The following is a 20,914-nucleotide window of genomic DNA, read 5'->3' on the forward strand; positions in this document are numbered from 1 at the left end:
TTATTTGCATTGCAACCAAAGACAATCTAAAGATCTCCCTTATGTGTAAAAGGTAGTCCTTGAGAGTAAAACTTCCTTTTAAAGAACTAGTGGTGTGACAGGTGCATTTGCATTATTAAGGATAGAATAAGAAATTATGCAATAATAGGGGTATCTTAGACATAAAAAATTTAAATCATTGGTTAAAATTGGGATATAAATAAGAAAAAAAAAGGATAGAATAGGAACCCATATAAAAAATAGAGGCAGTTTAAAAATAAATATAAAGTTTGAAATAGACCTAATAATGAATTAATAGGTTAGAAGGATAAGATGGAAAATTACCGAAGTAGAAATAATATTATAGGTGATGTTACTAAAGTAGGCAACAAGAGTAAATGGGAACTTTCGAGGTGAATTTGGTCTAGGGTCCCAGCTGCAAGTACAAAAAGGCCTTGGGGCGGTAGCTCCAATGGTTACGCGGGGGTAGTCTGGGAATATTGAATTTTTTTAGGGGCTGGTTTGTCCCAAAATTTTTGATAAAACACTTATTGATTAAGCACTTAAAAAAAGCTTGCCAGGAGTCACTTATTTTTGAAATAAGCACTTATTCCTGGCTTTTTTACCTATCAGGAATAAGTTTTATTTTCCACTTATTGTGTGGTCCCATCACTTAAAACAAGTAATTATTCGGATAAGTACTTGTTTTAAGGAGAATCAAACAATACCTATGAAAAATGATTAGAGAGGAGGGGAGCTAAAATATCTAAACTCCCCAAATAAGCTAACATACACCTAGAATATAAGAGCAATTACAATTGAGCCTAAAAGAGTTTCTATTCACCCCTTGCCTAGCTAACCTATCTACAAATGAATTTGCACTTCTCTTTACCCATGTGCATCAAAGTTCAATGTCCTTAGTCAGCCATTTAAATTTCCTCTTTTCATTGTTGTAGTTCCAAAGCCTAGGGTTGTCTTCTTTTAACCAGCTCATTACAATCTCAGTCTCCTTTATCCATTTGTACCCCTTCTAGAGCTGCAAGTATTTCAGCCCTCAAAGAATTTCCCACCCCGATTAGGCCAGAGAACATGGCTGTCAGATTCCCTTTTTCATCCCTTATAACTCCCCCTATTCCAGAGGGCCCTGGATTGCCCATGCTGCTGCCATCAAAATTCAGTTTAGTAAAACTGGGAGGTGAAGGGTTCCAACAGGAACTTGAGACCTTCCTAACTGAAGATGATTTTGCAATTTCCTTCCACTTTCTAAGCAAATCAGCTACTGAGAAATCTGCAAACATATCTAAAGTTTTCAACCAATGTATTACCCTTATATGAATCACCTCTAACACTACTTCCAAACTTCTCTCCTTTTCTAAGAAAATCTTTGAATTTTTTTTCCCAAATAGTCCAGCATATTGCAGCCTTGACACATCTCCACATAATCTTTGCCCTTTTTATTGGCCAATTGGAAGGAGTGGAAGTAAACAAGTTTTGCACATTCGTTGGGGAAGTCCACCTGCACCCAAACAAAGGAGGAGCCAATAGTAGCCCATTTGATCCTTAGGGTTGTCACAAGTGCCATTGTACCACTCAATTTGGGCTCTATAAGGCGTTTACTTGGCTAGACTAATTAGGCTAGCACTATTTTAGGTTTGGTCTACAACCCATGACCAATCTACTTCACCATCTTTAGGCAGTCCCTGTCAGGATTTGCAACTGCATCCTGGGATGCTATTCTTGAGACCTCAATTGCCATTGAAATCCAAGCTTCATAGCCTAACTCAGGAAGAATCCCCATGTGTAAGCTTCTTCTCAGAAGAAATTGTGAGACTTCTATTGCAACATCACCATACTTGATACAAACATCTATGCAAGAATTTGCTGAACCTATTGTAGACATCTATTATAAACCTAATCTGCACTAGAATTATGTTAGAATGAGGGTTAAAGAAGTAATAGAAAGACTAGAAGAAGAAGAAGAAGAAGAAGAAGAAGAAGGAGAAGAGAGGAGAATAATTCTGGTTCGAATAAGAGAGATTAATCACCTCTCTAATCGGCCAGATTTAATTTATATGTTTCTATTCAAAAGACAAAAGACTCTTTTGTCCCTACTTAAGTATGGGACACAACCACTAACAAAACATTACACATCAGAAGCTTTAAACATAAATATAAAGACCAAAATACCCCTACACAGTCGACATTAACACTCACCCTCAATCTAGTGAGTATATATCATATAGTCCCAGCTTGTTATATATGCAGTCCATTCTCCCCCGACTCAACCCTTTGGTGAACAGGTCTGCCCATTGATTTCCTGTGTTAACATGTGCAGTATCTATCGATTCATCATCAAGAAAACATGTGTAGTATCTATCACTCTACTCAGCACCTTCTCTCTCACAAAGTGACAGTCAACTTCTATATGCTTTGTTCTCTCAAGAAACACCGGATTAGAAGAGTTGTGGACTGCAGCTTGGTTGTCACAATAGAACTTCATTGGAGTGTCAATAGAATATCCCATCTCCTGTAGAAGATTTCTCAGCCACACTAATTCACAAGTAGTATGTGCCATAGCTCTATATTCTGCTAATGCACTACTTCTTGCCACAACTGTTTGTTTCTTACTTTTTCATGTCACCAGATTACCCCCAAGAAAAGTACAATAGCTTGTAGTGGATCTCCCATCAGATATAGAGACAGCCCAATCAGCATCAATATATCCCTCTATTTCAAGTTTTCCTCCACTTTTATATATCAAGCCACGACCAGGAGCCCCCTTTAAATACCTTACAATCCTTAGAACTGCATCCCAATGTGGAACCCGAGGTTTCTGCATGAATTGACTCACCACACTAACTGCAAATGAAATATCTGGTCGGGTAATGGTTAGGTAGTTTAGTTTACCCACCAACCACCTATACCTTCCAGGATCTTTAAACTCTTCACCCATATCACTGCTCAACTCAGTATTTGATTCCACAAGTGTTTCAACTGGTTTGGCACCTAACAACCATGTTTCTTCCAACAAATCAAGAACATATTTCCTCTGACACAAATTAATACCATGCTTAGACCTTGCTACTTCTATCCCCAAGAAGTATTTTAGTTTACCAAGGTCTTTTCTTTGGAAGTGTTACTGCAGAAAGATCTTCAACCTATCAATTCCCAATCTGTCACTCCTGGTAATGACAATATCATCTACATATACCACTAATAAGATCTTTCCAGCCTGCGAGTCATGATTGAAGACTGAATGATCAACCTGACACTATTTCATAGCAAACTTCTTTACCACCTCACTGAACCTACCAAACCACGCACATGGAGACTATTTAAGTCCATAAATGGCCTTCTTTAGTCTGCACACCTTACTATCCTCCCCCCAAGCAACAAACCCCGGTGGTTGCTCCATATAGACTTCCTCAAGTAGGTCACCATGTAAGAAAGCATTCTTGATGTCAAGCTGAAAGAGAGGCCAATCATACATAGCAGTTAGAGATATCACAACACGAAAGGAACCAATCTTAGCCACAGGTGAGAAGGTCCCCGTGTAGTCAATACCATATGTTTGGGAATACCCTTTGGCAACCAGTCTAGCTTTTAACCGCTCTACACTACCATCAGGTAAACACTTAACAGTGTATACCCACTTACAACAGATAGCCTGCTTACCAGGAGGAAGTGTGGTGAGGACTCACGTATGATTATGAGTAAAGGTAGAGAGTTCTTCTTCCATTGCATGACACCACCCTAGAGAGGCAAGGGCTTCCTAGACATCCGTGGAAACATCAATAGAGGATCACAAGGAGATAAACTAGCAATGGGAAGCAAAAAGGTGAGTGACAGAAACATAATTAGAAATTGGATGAAGAGTGCAACTGCGTTTACCTTTCCACAAGGCAATGGGAAGATCGAGTTCAGAAACTGGGGTTGGAGTTGGTGTGGAAACAACTACCGTATCTGTCGACGGTGATGGAGCCAGAGGAGGAGCTGATACATGTTGTTGATGTGTATACACTTGACAAATAGGTGGCCGTTCAACAAGAAGTGGCACCAGAGGCAAAGACTTGGTCACAGCCGGAACAAGTGGAATGGGATCCACAACTGAAAATGGAAGAGGAGGTGGTGAGGAAGAAGAAACATCACCTGACACCGCGAAAAACTGAGTGGACTCAAAGAAAGTAACATCAACGCACACAAAGGAACGTCGGGAGTTAGGATTATAACACTTATACCCTTTCTGGGTCCAGGAATAGCCAAAGAAGATACACTTAATGGATCGTGCATCTAACCTGTCCCTTCCCGGTCCTAGATTATGAACAAAACAGACACACCTAGAAGCCCGAGGAGAAAGGGGAAATGGAGACAAGGTAGGAAACAAAGTGGTGAAAGGAGAATGATCTTCAAGGATGGAGGTGGGCATCCGGTTAATCAAAAACCAAGATGTAAGCACAACATTACTCCAAAAAGGTTTGATACATTCATATGGTGCATAAGGGATCGAGTAGTTTCCAAAAGGTGGCGGTTCTTTCTCTCAGCTACCCCATTTTGTTGTGGGGTGTAGGTACATTAAGTTTGATGGATAATGCCATGTTGTTCCAAATACTCCTGAAATGGTGTATAAAAGTATTCACGACCATTAACGGAATGAAGAATCTTAATGTCTACACCAAATTGGTTGCAAATTTCAACATAAAATTTTTGGAAAATGATAAACAATTCACTCATTTCTTTCATTAGGTAAAGCCACGTCATTCTTGAATAATCATACAAAGTATCTATAACCATTGTATGACATTATTTTATTTTGACCCCAAACATCTGAATGAACTAAAGAAAAAGGATTTGACATACGATTATCAACCCTAGGACTAAAGGGAACACAATGATGTTTCCCCAACTGGCATGATTCACAATCCAAAATAGAAAGATGACTCAATGATAGAACAAGAGATTTCAAAACTTTTAAGTGACGGATGACCAAATCAGCAGTGCCATTGGAGAGGAGAAAGAAATGTCTGAAGAGCTATCAATGCACTTCCATCAAGGTAATACAGTCCACCAGTTTCATGCCCTCCACCAATCTTCATCCTCGTCTTGAGATCCTGAAAAACACAAGAGTAAAAAGTGATAAAACAATTAAGAGACTTGGTCAACTTACTAACAGACATAAGGTTAAAAGGAAACTTGGGAACATACAAAACTAAGGATAAAGATAAAGGGTCTATTTTAACATTACCAACACCACAAATGGAAGATGTGGAACCATTAGCAAGGGTAACAGAGTGTGATGTTAGGCACTGAGAGAGGGAGGAAAACACACCTAGTGTTCCAGTCATGTGATTGGAGGCTCTAGAGTCAATAATCCAAGGGTTGGGTTTAGATGCCAGACAAGCCATACCTGAGTGTGCAAGAGTGGTTGTATTCTATTGAGATGTGGCCTGAAAAAACCTCTCATACTCATCACGTGGAACACTCATCATCTCTTTCCCGAGAACATTTGTACATATAGAGGGTATCTGACCAGCTGGATGGCTCTCCAATCTGGAACTACTATCACTAGTCACCGCATGATTTTCCCAAGTTGAAGGTGGACCATGCAAATCATAACAATAATTGATGGTATGCCCGTCCATACCACAGTCGTACATCTTCTTGGACCAAAACTATGTCCTCTACCACGAACCACCCCTGAATCTCGACCTCGAATATGTCCACCACCACCACTACGACCACACACCGGTCCGCTGCTACCACTATGGCCAAAATGAGCTCCCCAAGCTCCACCTCTAACACCATGACCTCTTGATACTGCAAAGGCCGACCTATTAGAGATAATAGAATTCTCTATAGATCCAATAAAAATCCTCGAAGCCAAACAAACGCCTCTTCTAAGGATGGAAGAGCTGATCCCCCTAGTATTTGTGCCCTTACTAGTTCGTATTCGGATTTTAGTCCTACCAAAACTCTGGTCGCATCTAGTTGTTCTCTCTGTTGTTGCTGAATTTTAACATTAGAGGGGAGGGAATGATACACACTCAGCTCATTGCGAAGGTTTCTCATGCTAGCATAGTACTCCTCAAGACTCTGGTTACCTTGTTGCAAATTAAAGTATTCTTGATAAAGCTAATACACTCTAGTTGTGTTGTAGTTGTGTTGCCTTGTCCCGAATACAACTTCTTAGCATGGTCCCAAACTTCCTTGCTTGTATCCAGAAACATGAAATTCATACTAATCTTAGGTTCCATACTATTCCATAACCAGATTATAATCTGTGCATCTTCTTGTTCCCAATCACCATACTCATGAGACTCAGTAAAGGGTTTTTCTTCCCTTATATGCTTCACTTTCTTCTTTGCTTTCAGAAAGACTTCTACAAGCAATAGTTTTCTCCATTCAATTTGATAGAAGCCATCTGAACATTCAGGTAGTAGGTCAGAACCATCACACCAGTTTTGTTTTAACTGTTGTCAAAAATCTTCCTAATTCACCTCTCACCACACTACACATTATACCACACTGCACTCAGCACCACTTGTTGCTGAATTCTTCACTCTCCCCACCACAACCCTACTACACGACTACCTGAATACTCACCACACTACTCGAAACTCACTCACCCTTCGATTCACACTGAAATCTGCACAAAACCCTAACACACAACAACCTGAATTTTCACCACACTACTTGGAACTCACCAACCATTTGACTCACACTGAAAAACTGCACAAAATCACTGACCTAATCACCAGAAAATCAAGTTGCACTGACACTCCACTGCACCACTCAAATCTGAAAGGGATGAGAGATCCATCACATGGACGCCCAAAGATTGCGGAATAAGGGGTGAATTTCAAAAATTTTCTTCTCCCTTCAACTGGGAATCACATTCCCTATTTAGAAAATCATATTTTCAAGGATAAATCTTGAACCTTAAACTGAACCAGATCTGAACCAAAAGGAATGGGAGAGAATAATACCTGATACGGAGAAGTAATATCTCCCAACAAAGGTGTTCACGCCCAAGGAAGGATCCAAAGACTGCTCCCACTGAAGATGGCGCAGTGCAGGATGGAGCAGAGTCAGCAGTGTTCTTCCCCAAGAACTCTGTCCTTCGCAAGAAACAGTAGAATGGAACGTGAGCACAGCTTCCTTTTCAATCATTTCTCAAAGAACTGATGTCAAGATCCAATCTTGACTTCTCCCACAGTTGGAGATCGAACTAGCAAACAGGGCGACAAGAGCAGGGAGGCGACAAGAGAGTATTCGCAGACTGCAGAATTCTCTCTTCTTGATTTCAGCACTAAGGAGGATCTGATGTGTTTCTTGTTGGTGTCTCTCAAGGCTGCCGCCCCCTCCTCCTTTTTGTTAACTTAAAAGATCAGCTCATTAGGAGATGCTTATCCAAATCATATTTGGATCAGCCTTCTCTTCTAGTGATAAGGATAAACCCTTATCTTATCTGCAGATTAGATTAGCTTTATCCTAATCCCATTAGGAGGTTTCTAGATCTGAATCACATTCAGATCTGGACTCTCTGAGTGGATAGGATTAAGACCCTATCCTATCTGCTAATCCATCTCAGAATTCGCCCCTTTAACTAAATAAATAGCCCAGTTCGAAATGGGCTTTAGGCCCATTAAGCTTATGTGCTCACTCAACCTTCCTAACTACTGCCCAGTTGGGCTTCCTTGTATGGCGTGGGACCCAAGCATTGATCTACACATCAGCCACATGGGTTCGGCCCAGGCTTTGTTACAAGGCCTGGTCGAATACACTGTTAAAGACAGTGCACCCCCTGAAACCCATCAAATGGGCTCTATGGGCCTAACACTTACCCTAAATGGTCCTTGGGCCAAGCCACCTTGTAACACCCAGGGACTGTGGGCAGATGCAAGATTAGCCCATCAGGTATTATCCTCAATGGTCTTACACTTAACCTCTCACCCCTTAATGATCATACACTGCCCGACAAGAGAGGACCTCTCCCTCGGCTGCAAAGAACAGTGTTGCACTCTCCACTTATATGGATCCCGGGAATTAAAACCTTTTGCAAACATTTTAGAAACCATAATATATATACTTTTATATCTCATATAAAATATATTTTGCAAAACAAATCTCAACGGTTGAAATCGGCTGCCGGCAGTCTTGGTTTCCAACAGTGAGAGCGCATCCCCAATCATTACCTTTGTCCGACAAAGGGGCTGATCCTGTCACTATGATCACCCACTCAGATGAATTCTTGGATTGTCCCAACATACCCAGGTTTTGACCCCCGCTAAGGATCTCACTGATTGGTACATCAAAGACACCCCGATCCGACACCTAGTGCAGTATCATAATCGAGTCTAGGGGTCGGGTGTAACTTTCCAGTTTTGCCCATCAATCTCCAAGGTCCAGGGCAATACTGGAAATCTGGTCCAGTTCAAAGATTCAATTAATCCCACACTGTATGAGCCTGGGGTCTCACCCCGATAGCTGACACAAGCCACCTCAACCGACTTGATGGCACCACAGTGTCAGCCTTGTCAGGATAGGTCTCCCCAGACCGACCCACTGGCTGTGAACATTCTAAACTAACACAAGTCTCAATAAGTGTCCAGTTTAAGGGTATTACACAGAAACACACCAAGGGAACATGAATCAAATATGCACTTTTATTCATTTACAATAAACTCATAAAGTACATCAATTTTGATTGAAGCTAAGGGCATACAAAATTGTCTAACAAAATCATCCCTCTTCTCTCCATCGATTAGGGGGCCTTCCTACGAATCACTACAAAGACCCACACACTTGCTTACCAGAGGCATAGAAACCTCCAAGGGAAGAGGGTGATCACTCCTTTTCAGCCCCTTTCCCTATCTCCAACTGATGATGAAGAAAAAAATTAAAAAACCCTAGGCCGGATGCGAGAAAATCAGAATTCTGGGCAGATTCGATTTCGTCACAGTAGCTCTGATACCATATTATAAACCTAATCTGCACTAGAATTCTGTTAGAATGAGGGTTGAAGAAGTAATAGAAAGACTAGAAGAAGAAGAAGAAGAAGAAGAAGAAGGAGAAGAGAGTAGAATAATTCTGGTTCGAACAAGAGATATTAATCACCTCTCTAGTCAGTCAGATTTAATATACATGTTTCTACTCGAAAGACAAAAGACTCCTTTGCCCCTACTTAAGTATGGGACACAACCACTAACAAAACATTACCCATCAGCAGCTTTAAACATAAATATAAAGACCATAATACCCCTACACAGTCAACATTAACAACATCAAATGCGGTATTTCAAATATAAACAGCTCCTCCAATGTCATATTTTGAGAAGTGCCATGACATGGATAACAAATGTTGCATTTTTAATATAAACAGATGTATTTCCAATATGAACATCTCTTTGAGCCATCTTTTTGTGCCACAGGAGCTGCAGTATTATTCAGTATGTAATGATAAAATTCTGTTTTCTCTTCGTTGGACAATCTATCTGCAATGTGGCCATATGTTATGTGTAGCTACAGAGCTCAGGGGAGCAAAGATTAACCTTGGGGCAACATCATTCTTCAAAACATGACAAAATTTGCCTCCCCATCTTTCTCTAAGGGTTGTTTCTGATCAACTCATTATCCAATAATGGAGAACCAAAAGTGATACAGAGGACTGAAAAGGAAGAGGGGAGAGACCTGCAAGAGAGGCCATTGTTCCTCTGAGTGGCCTGTAACTATCAACAATTTGCTTTTCTCCATTAGCATAGACATCTGATTTTCAAAGAATGGAAGATATGAAGAAACCCAGAATGGACCATGGGAGGCTCTTCACTGTCATCACTTCTTGCAGCGAGAATGAAAGCCCAGAACTAGCATTATTCAACAGCATCAAGTTATTTCCGCTTGGATTCAACCTAGTAATCATTTGTATCACAGAGAAAGCAATGTAACCTACATCTCCAATTTGATCGACAATAAAACCTCAGAGAGCTGTAAATTTGCAAGGCTGCAAAGCTTCCATGACCCAGAGCATGGGAATTGAAGCCAGAAAAACTGCAAACATCACAATGGTCTATAACAATTCAGATTCAATTTTCATTTTACTTCTATTTGTTTCCTTCTTCCTCTCTGAGTTGGACTGTTGGAGAGAACATTAAATAAGGTGGGGGAATTTGAATGGAGTTGGCCTTACAAGTATTGAAAGATTGCTTGGTGGGCTTCCCAACTTCCTTGTGATCAAATACAATCAGGTCCTAGTATCTCTACTATCTCTACCATCTCTACATATTTTAAATAAATACAAATTGACCACGTGAAGTGTTACATTGTTGAAATCAATGGTGTGAAAATCTATATACAAAGAAAAGAAAACCAAACATGCTAAGATTCCTGGAAACCCATACAAGGGTTTTGAACTTTTCAGGATTTCAAGTTTTAGCATAAATTATGTAACCGGATAACTTGCCTAGCCATATTTGGGTGACAGAGCAAACATGTTTGAGGTATTTTATATTAATTTTAATTTCATACAATGCCACTTTTACTATCTGGTTAACAGAAAAATACTGATAATATCCAAAGCAAAAAAAATAAAAAAATACAGGAGATCATGGTTGTCAAGGAGGCGCCTTGCCCAAACACCTTGACTTTTAGGAACTAGGCGCTCTTCTAGGTGACTAGGCACCTGCCTAGGTGAGTAGATGCCAGCCTAGGTGACTAAGCACCCACCCAGGCAACAAAAATGACAAAGCGGGCGCCTTTTATAATATCATTTATATTGTTGTATCTTATTAATGTATGTTTTAATACATTTTATTATATATATATTATCAATAACAGAAACTTTTATTAAGAAGAAAAGATGAGAGAAAAATACAACGGGAAGGGAGGGGTAAAATCTCTTAATGTTTTACCATTGAAATTTAAAAGATCAAAGGGTTTTGAAGAGAGAAAAAGAGAGGAAAGAAAGAATAGAATTATAGAGAGGTTCTGTTTCTTTTTTTTCTATTCTCTCTCTCTCTCTCTAATTAAATAAAACAGAAACTCCATCCTGTGTTTTTTCAATTTTACTTTCCATCTTAAATGTTTATTATATAAAATTAATAACCTTCTTTAGCTGCTAATTGATATGAAATTTCTCTAGTAAATCCTTATTATAGTAGTATTATTTTTGAAAATAATGAAAATAACATATGCAAAAGATTTTTATCTTTTAGATGTGATGATTTTCCACGATTTTAGAGGAAATTTAATGTTCTTAATAAAAAGAGTTGCTATTTTTTCAATTAATACACATGCTGAATGGTATGTAAAACTAGGAAGCTAGCCAAGAGTTAGTTTTTTTATATTATAAATTTTTTATCGCCTAGGCAACTAGGTTCCCTAGTGTCGCCCAGAATCGCCTAGACGCATTGAAAACTATACAGGAGTTGCCATATTTTTAATGAACTTTATCCCGGTGAGTGATTTTAAATTTCAAATGAATTATAACAAATCTGACTAGAACTACAACAATTGTTCCACTTATAAAATTAATTAATCAGAAGACTCAAAAAAGCATGAGAACATATACTGGTTTATTGTATATAATTTATGAAGTAAATCCATTAGTTGACTCTTGTGTTGATAAATACTGACCTTAACTGGACAATTGTGGCACCTCCTTCTATGGCAGCTTTAACAGCATCTGTAATTGAATGACCCCACTTCTTAGTCATCCCTGAATCTGTAACAGCATATAAGAACAGGTCACTTGGTTTGAACCTTTGCCCCTTGCATGAATTGCACACTCTACTTAGCTTGAATAGGTGATCAAAAGGTCCTTGGAACCCATTTCCAATGATAATATCTTTGCTATAATCAAGGGCAACCTCAACAAAGCGTTTAGCTACCTGCTAAATCAGATAAACAAGGATTAAAATGCTGATAAACCCAACTTTCCTGAGTACACAAACCCAGCATCTTCAATCACTACCTGAATAATAGTACTTCATGATACCTTGGCTTGGATGTCAACATGGACAAGGATGAATACATAATTTCATAGGAACCCAGAAGGAGATATGGGCACAGGCACCCCATTCATTATGCTTATATCATGCATGAATACATAATTTTTAAAGATAAATATCATTTTCACAATAAATATATTTTGCAAAATATAAACTCTAAGATACACATACCTTTTATAAAATAACATGTTAAAATGTATCATTTACATGTATTAAAGCATTAACAGTATTAAGTATATAAGTGTTCATGCAGTAATTGGTGTCATATTAGCTACATGTTGTGTCAGACAGTGGTATATGTTAGGCATCACGAAACAAAAAAAAAAAAAAAATGTACCTAGGTATAATCTGACATAAAAGAGAGTTCGGAGAAGAAAGAATACGAGAGACAATTGTTGGAAAGCCGATAGGTAAATGGGCAGTGCCCCACATTCTTATTTAAATAGGGTGAAACATAATGTTAAGTACAAAGAATTAAGTACCCCAATGCACAAGATTAAGAATAAATTAACACTCCCCCTCAAGCTGAGCTGTAAATATCATACATTCCCAAGTTGCTAGACATTTCACTATAGTGTAGGGTAGGCATACTTCTAGTAGACTACTCTCAAGCAAATGGACCTGCCCAGCAACACTTAGATTGGTGAGCTCAAGTGCAAAGGAAACAACTAAGGCATAAAGTAGGCAAGACACATAAATTGGAAAAGGTTACTTGTATTGCAATAAACAAAGGCTTTACAAGGCTACAATGTTTGGACACGTTTTGAAAATGAGGAAGGGGGACCTATTTATGGTGGTTCTATCACCATAAACATGGGCTATGCACATTACTCATCTATGGTACACTAGTCTTTTTCTAAGTATGCCACCTATCTCTTATGTGCCACCTATTTTCCTTCTAATGACACTTAATCTACTTAAATGTCACCCATTCCTTGTTTTGGTGACACATATGCCACCTCATGCTATGGTAAGGTATCACCATGAAATAATTTTTATGTTATTTACAAAATCACCACCATTGTACTTATATGAATTTGTCCTTTTGTGCCCCCTATGGCTTTTGTATTTTTGTGCTTCATGGAATAAAGTTCATTGATCTCTTTAGGCAACCATTTAGCAATGTGTGACACATAGGTTTATACTAGCTTTAGCACTAGATTTCGCCACAACCACCTACTTCTTACTTTTCCATGTCACCAAGTTATCTCCGATAAATGTGCAAAAACTGGTAGTGGTAGTAGACCTATTATCACAAGAACCAACTCAATCTGTACCTATATAAACCTCTACATGTAGATGCCCATGCTACCATGAAATAATTTTTATGTTATTTACAAAGTCACCACCATTTTACTTATATGAAATTGTCCTTTGTGCCCCCTATGGCTTTTGTATTTTTGTGCTTCATGGAATAAAGTTCATTGATCTCTTTAGGCAACCATTTAGCAATGTGTGACACATAGGTTTATACTAGCTTTAGCACTAGATTTCGCCACAACCACCTACTTCTTACTTTTCCATGTCACCATGTTAGCTCCAATAAATGTGCAAAAACTGGTAGTGGTAGTAGACCTATTATCACAAGAACCAACTCAATCTGTATCTATATAAACCTCTACATGTAGATGCCCATGCTTGGAGAAAACAAAGTCTATCCCTGGATGCTACTTCAAATATTTGAGAACACGAATTATGGAAGGAAGACGTGCAAAATTGTAGGACAATGTATGCATGTATTAAATGAGAACTCCCACAAAGTAAGCAATATCACATATGAAGCATGTTCCTCTTACCTTAGCCTTACCCTTGTTTACTTTGGGCTTTGCCTTGGCAGGGGCAACCTTTCCCCCCATAATCTTGCTATCTTCATGTTCTACAGTCTTGACCCTATCATCATTATGGCTTGTTGAGTGCTCTCCCCCACCTCTGTTATGGTCAACTCTTGGGGCCCTAATCTTGGAAGAGCCATCCTTTTTAGTTTCTACTTTTCTTTTTTTTCCTTAGCCATGGCAATAGCCAGGTATTAGACCCCATGCCTTTAGAGCTCAAGCTCATCCAAATGTTGGAACCCATCCATAAAGTTAAAGAATAGGTCTTTCTCAGTGTAGAATTAGCTTTTGATCTCTCTTGAACTCGCCCAAGATTTGATAGAGCACACCCCTTGCTCCATGTCATTGAGCCACCTTCTCCACTAGAGCATGATGGTATCAATGAGGTATTTTGTGGCCAGCCTCACCTTGGCCTACTTGTCTACGACACCCATAGCCTCTAAGTCGTGCTCCAAGTGCCACAAGTTGTCTCTTGATCCATCATACTTGGGTGGCTTGGGTGCCCTCACCTTGGTGATGCCCCTATGCCTGCCAATCTCATCCTATGCATGTCCCCTTGTAGCTCCTCCACTTGAGCTTGGATGGTGGCCAAGTCCCATAGCAACTTGGCTTCAAAGCCCCCTCCTCACTGTTGCTCGTCATGCATAGCATTGCTAAGTGCACCCTACAGACTCTCCTTGAGATTTTCTAGTCCATACTCAAGGTTGTCCACCTGAGTTCCCATCTCCCTTGGGCAGTCATGCATATCAGCCAGGCCCAACTCAAGCTTGGCAACCTAGCTTCCCAAATAACCAGAACCTTTATTGTGTGCTTGACCAATACGCCAGAAGCCTTAAGATTGATGGAACACGTCAAGCCAAGCACTTCAATAATTTAGGGCCATAACATACCACCACGCTTCCATAGCTGACGTCTCAGCGGCTTCACTCAAGGAAGCTCTCACTCTAGTGGTAGGTAACCCTCTTCATGACAGCTCTCACTCTAGCAGCAAGTAGCCCTTTCCTTTTGGCGACTTTCACTCTATTCCAGGTAGCCCTTTCCATGACAGCTTTCACTCTACTCTAGGTAGCCCTTCTCCCAGGTAGCCCTCTCTGTGATTCGAACTTGTGACATGGTGGTAGGCTCTGATACGAAATGTTGTGTTCTTGACAAATACACCAAAAGCCTTAAGACTGATGTAGTGTGTTAAGCCAAGCACTTCATTTAGGACTGTAACAACTCCATGGGCATGTATCCTCTACCCTTGGATACACCCTCACAATCCCTCTTGCCACATCCCTTAGCCATGCTGACTACCTCTGATAGAATGTCCCCTACAAAAGCTATTTAGTACTTACCACAAACCAAAGCAAAGATGCTATGATACCACTTGTTACGACCTGACTACTCTAAAGCCTACATCATGCGACATTACTCATCCCACAAATGAAGTCAGCCTAACCCACCAAGGAAAACTTACTTTGGTGAGCTCCAAGTGCAAAGGAAACAACTAAGGCATAAAATAGGGGGACCTGTTTATAGTCAGTTCCCTTAAAGTTACATCTCCCAGCTCATAATGCTACCACTTTCTATGGTGAAGTGTCACCATGAAATAATCTTTATGTTATTTACAAAATTGCCACTATTGTCATTATATGAATTTTTCCTTTGTAGCCCCTTTGGGCTTTTGTCTTTTTGTGCTTCATGGACTAAAGCTCATTGACGGTCTTCAGGTGATCATTTAATAGTGTGTGACAGACAACAGCTCTAGACTTAGCTTTAAAACTAGATTTGGCCACAACCGCCTATTTCTTACTTTTCCATGTCACGGAGCTACCTCCAATGAATGTGCAAAATCTGGTAGTAGACCTATTATCACAAGAACCAATTTAATCTGCATCCATATAAACCTCCACACATGCATGGTGAAAACCAATGCTCTCCTTAGAAGCTTCTTCAAATATTTGAGAACAGGGTTTATGGTAGAAAGATGTGCAATTGTAGGAAAATGCATGCATGTATTGAATGAGAACTCGGAAAATATAAGCAATATCAAGCCCGGACATAACGAAGTCTTTCCCCACTACCCTTAACTAGCTTTAGACTAAAATCCATAAGTCTGTCAGCTGGTAATGGAACCTAGATTTTCTACATTCTTATGTAGATCTAGGATGCACTTTTGCTAGGATATAAAGATTCCCATGGTCCTAGAAACTTCAATTCCTAAAAAAGTATTTTAAGAGGCATAGATCTTTTAAAGTATGATACCAAGAACTCTTTTACATTATGATTTTCAAGCCTCAAATTCCCAGTAATAATAATGTTATCACCATAGACAATAACCACTGCAACCCTAGTGGTTGCACCACCTTAAAGCATGCTCTAAGGGATTATTTTAGTCCATACTATAACTTCTACAAGAAACACACTTCACTGTCCTCAAGCTAGAACCCTAGTGGTTGGCCTATGTATACTTAAATATCCCCATTTAAAAAGCATTCTTTATATCTAACTGATTATCTGCCAACCAAAATTCACAGCAAGAGATAACATTACTCATATTGAGTTCATCTTAGCAACTAGTACAAAAGTGTCATTACCATCCAACCCATATATTTGAGAGAAGCCTTTTGCAACAAGTCTAGCTTTGTACCTCTCTATAGACCAATATACTCTATGCTTGAACGAATACCCATTTGCAAATTGGTTTCTTTCCCTCAAGAAGATCAACTAATTCCTTCATATGATTCTCGCATAAGGCTCTACGTTCTTCTAACATGCCGATGTTCCACTCCACTCAAATAATTGTTTGGCCTATGCAATATTTTTTGGGAAGAGAAACACTACATGTGATGGAAATATAAGCATGATATGGAGACAAATTATTACAAGTGGTGAAATAAGCAATGGGGTGTTCAGTACAAGAACAACCACTTTTATGGATGGCAATAGGCAAATCAAGTTCATTTGGGTTACTTGGTTGAGAATTGTGTATCAGATTTTTCCTCACTTGTGCTTGATGGGATAGCATAAATCAATTGCTTATGGTACTTGTACTCCTTCAAATGAAAGTTGAACCTTATAAAGAGTAAACATGAAACTGAGCAATAGAAGTAGCAGATGAGGGAGATGAGGTAGACGCAGGAATAGGCAATGAAATTATACCTACCTCTCATTACAAGTGCTACATTTTTCTCCCAGAGGAGAGGTAGGAAAGAAGGGATAAAACTCAAAAAAAGGATACATCCATTGAGATATAATATTTCTGAGAAACTAGATCATAGTGCTTGTTGAAGATTAATTAATTTTATGATGTTTTTTCTGAGTAGATGTTTTATGCTAGTTGTTTGATAAGAGGTGGGGACCATAGAAGTTATGTGAATCCAAATTTTATTATGTTTTTTGAGTGTTATATATGTTGTTTTATGTTTTTCCGCCCTATAAGGGCATAGTTGTCTTTGTACTGTTCTTTTATTTTAGTATAAATAATAAGTGAAATGGGCAGCCAGATTATTGCTCTCTTTTCTTTCAACTTCTCTTCTTCTCTTCTTCTCCTTCTCTCTTCCTTCTCTCTTCAAGAAACTACTTTCTTTCATATTTTTTTAATTCAGCAGATTTCTACTTGGTATCAGAGCATCGGCTAGGGTTTCTTGAAGCATTCTCATGCAGCCCTAGATCATCTGACTGCATGAAGTAGTAAAGGGCTGATCGATCTGCTATAGATTGCCCAGTTCTTGGAGTTTTTGGTGGGATCTAGACATCGGGAAGGTGATCTACTGTTCGACATCAAAATCAAGAAGAATTGAAGTATGGGGAAGAGTCCTAGAAAAGTTGGGACTCTTTGTTTTTTATCTGATCTTGGGCGCCCAGGTTTTGTTAGTTTTCTTTTAATTTTCTAAAGAGGGTGGTTTGGTTTCTGAAATTTTCTAGGCCTCCCGGAGTGATCGATTCACTTCTCTCTTTTGGGAGGCGTGGGGAGGAGAGAGATTTCCCTCCAGCTAGGGTTTTCTTCTTCCTAAAGGGTTGGTTTCTGTGTATGTGGTATTAAATTATTTTTTGAAGGTCTCCAATCTATTTTTTTTTCTTACTGTTGAACTGTTTAAAGTAAAATGGATAGTTGGAATACCGAGATGAAATCTACCGGTACTGTGGGACTGGGTGTTGGAGGTAGTAGTGATATTTTTGGGTTTGGGATCATTACTACAATAAAACTTGATGGTACAAATTATTTGGAGTGGGCACAATCAGCTAAGATGGCAATTGGTGCCCGTGGAAAATTAGGGTATCTCACTGGGGAGGAGAAGAAACCCGATACAGACTCTTCCCGATGGGCGCAAGAGAATTACATGGTAATGTCTTGGCTGTGTAATTCTATGTTACCTCATATTGCAAAAAAATTCCTATGGGCTAATACTGCTAAGGAGATTTGGGATGTAATGGCTGAAACCTACTCTCAGAAGCAAAATGAAGCCAGAGCCTAACAGTTAAGAAATCAGGTGATAAGTATGAAATAGAAAGAAAAACCTCTTGCTATGCATTTCTCCATGGTGAAAACCCTATGGCAGGAAATAAATCACTTAGAAATTGTGGTATGGGAAAGTGTAAATGATGCAATAACTTATCACAAACTGGTAGAGAGGAATAGGGTTTTTGAGTTCTTGGTAGGGCTGAACCTTAAATTTGACATTGCTAGGCAGCAGATTCTTTCTAAGGAGGGTGTGACACTCTCTCAGGCCTATGCTTTTGTCTCTGGAGAGGAGAGTAGGAGGAATGTAATGCTGAGACAGCCTGGAATTGACCAGCCGGCTATGGTTGGTACAACAAAACCTAAGCCGAATGGAGACAGGGGGAGTAGTGAAACTAGAGGGGAAGGTAAGAAGGACTTGGTGTGTGATTATTGCAAGAAGCCTAAGCATACCGGGGACACTTGTTGGAAGCTTCATCCAAATCTTATACTTGCTCGGATAAGAAACAAGAAGGGAAATGCAAATGTGGCCACTACAGGAGACTCTTCAGCCCCTCTTTCCCAGATTGATTGGGAATCCATTGCAGTAGCAGCATTGAGAACAGAATTGGAGAGGTTTGGACAGCTTATGAGTAAGAAAGGTTCACCCAGCTCGAGCCTTCCAGATGGACAACAGAATGCAAGAGCCAACTACACCACTTCCTTCGCACATACATGTAGTTCATATGCAACTGTGAATCTTTCATCCACTTTAGGTAAGGAGGGACCTCCCTGGATTATAGACCCAGGAGCATCTGAGCATATGACTAATGCCCCTACCATTTTCAATTCCTATTAGTTGTGCTCTGGTAGAGATAGAGTCTCTACAGCAGATGGTTCACAAATGCCCATTGCTGGGAAGGGGACAATTAGAATGACCAATGATATAACTCTGTCCTCTGTTTTACATGTCCCTAGACTTCATACTAACCTACTGTCTATTAGTTCTTTGACAAAAAATTTGAATTGTTCTGTGACCTTTCTTCCTGGTAATTGCGTTTTGCAGGATCTGGAGTCAAAGAAGATGATTGGGAGTGGTCGTGAGGTGAATCGAGTCTACCTTCTAGATCAGATTCTGAGACATCAGGGCCATCATGTTAGCAGCAGTAGTAGTAGTGGGTTAGAGTCAGTAAACCAGATTATGCTTTAGCACAATCGCTTGGGACATCTTTCTTTTAGTTCTTTGAAATGTCTTTTCCCAAAATTGTTTGAGTCTGTTCAATTATCTACTTTGGAGTGTGAGAGTTGTCAGTTAGGAAAGCAACTGTAGACAGTCTTTTAAACCAAGTAATAAAAGAAGCACTTCTGCTTTTAATATTGTTCACACTGATGTATGGGGGCCATATCAAATCCCTTCCATGGGAGGATTCCGTTACTTTCTCTTATTTGTGGATGATTATACACGATTTTCTTGGATATATTTGATGAGATCACGTGATGAGGTTCCTAACTTAGTACGACAATTCCACCAAATGGTTCTCACACAATTTGGAGTGAGAACTAAGGTTTTTAGATCAGATAATGCCAGAGAGTACTTTGAGAATGACCTAACCACGTATCTCTTAAAACATGGTGTAGTTCATCAAAGCAATTGTGCATATACACCGCAATAGAATGGAGTTGCTGAGAGGAAAAACAAACACATTGTGGAGGTGGCAGGGAGTCTATGGTGTGTGCTTCAGTTTCGATGCAATTCTGGGGAGATGCAGTTCTTACAGTCATGCATGTGATTAACCGTGTTCCTTCACGGACTTTGGGGTTTAAGGTGCCATTTAGCCTCTTTTTTCCAGATGGAGAGATATTTCATATACCTCTGAGGGTTTTTGGCTGTGTTTCTTTCTGTTCACATTCTTGGCCCTCATCGCAAGAAATTGGATCCTAAGGCCAAGAAATGTGTTTTTCTTGGGTATGCTTAGAACCAAAAGGGGTATTGCTGTTATGACCCAGTGTCGAGGAGCAGATTTGTCACTACGGATGTTACTTTTTTAGAATCCACATTATTCTTCTCAATTGGTTCTCCTCGGGGGGAGAATTTTGGGGAGGAGAACGAACAATCTGTTCCTCTTCCTATTTTTGTGGTACCTCCATTAGTTTAGCCAGCATCTACATCAGTTCAACCACCACCTGCACCATCAGTTCAGCCAGCACTTGCACCCACAGTTTAATTACCTGAGCCACTACGAGTAGCCTCACAGCAATATCAGCGCCGACAGATGATGGTTGACTCCAGACATCCTCGACCCACACCACTCTCTGTCAGTCCTTCTGAAACTCCAGATTCGGCAGATATAGTTCCAGGTATTCCTCTTGAGCCTGTTATGTTTTCTGATGATAATGTTTTTGTCCCTAACACCAATGTTGCAGCTGATCCCACTGACCTTGATCTTCCCATTGCACTTCGTAAGGGGAAGAGAAAGTGTACAACCCACTGCATTTCACACCATCTTTCCTACAATGCTTTTCACCCTCCTACCGTGCTTTTCTTTCTTCCCTGGATTCTGTGTCTATACCCAGGAATGTTACTGAGGTTCTCTCCGAACCCGAGTGGAAAACAGCCATGCAAGATGAGATGGATGCTTTGGTCAAAAACCAAACTTGGGAAATAGTTGATCTCCCCC

General features: G+C 39.7%; 1 protein-coding gene across 3 annotated transcripts in view; it reads right to left on the reverse strand.

Moving 5' to 3' along the window:
- The window catches only part of TH1 (thiamine biosynthesis protein), a 64,075-nt gene that overhangs the window by 1,315 nt on the left and 41,846 nt on the right, over nt 1-20,914 (reverse strand). For all 3 annotated transcript variants that reach the window (XM_088961476.1, XM_088961477.1, XM_088961478.1), the window contains one exon: nt 11,608-11,861. In XM_088961476.1, coding sequence (XP_088817602.1) covers nt 11,608-11,861 — 254 coding nt within the window. The remainder of the gene's footprint in view (nt 1-11,607; nt 11,862-20,914) is intronic.

Source organism: Nelumbo lutea, chromosome 1 (assembly GCF_056320005.1).
Source record: "Nelumbo lutea isolate HS-2025 chromosome 1, American lotus-T2T, whole genome shotgun sequence".
NCBI classification, from domain to species: Eukaryota; Viridiplantae; Streptophyta; class Magnoliopsida; order Proteales; family Nelumbonaceae; genus Nelumbo; species Nelumbo lutea.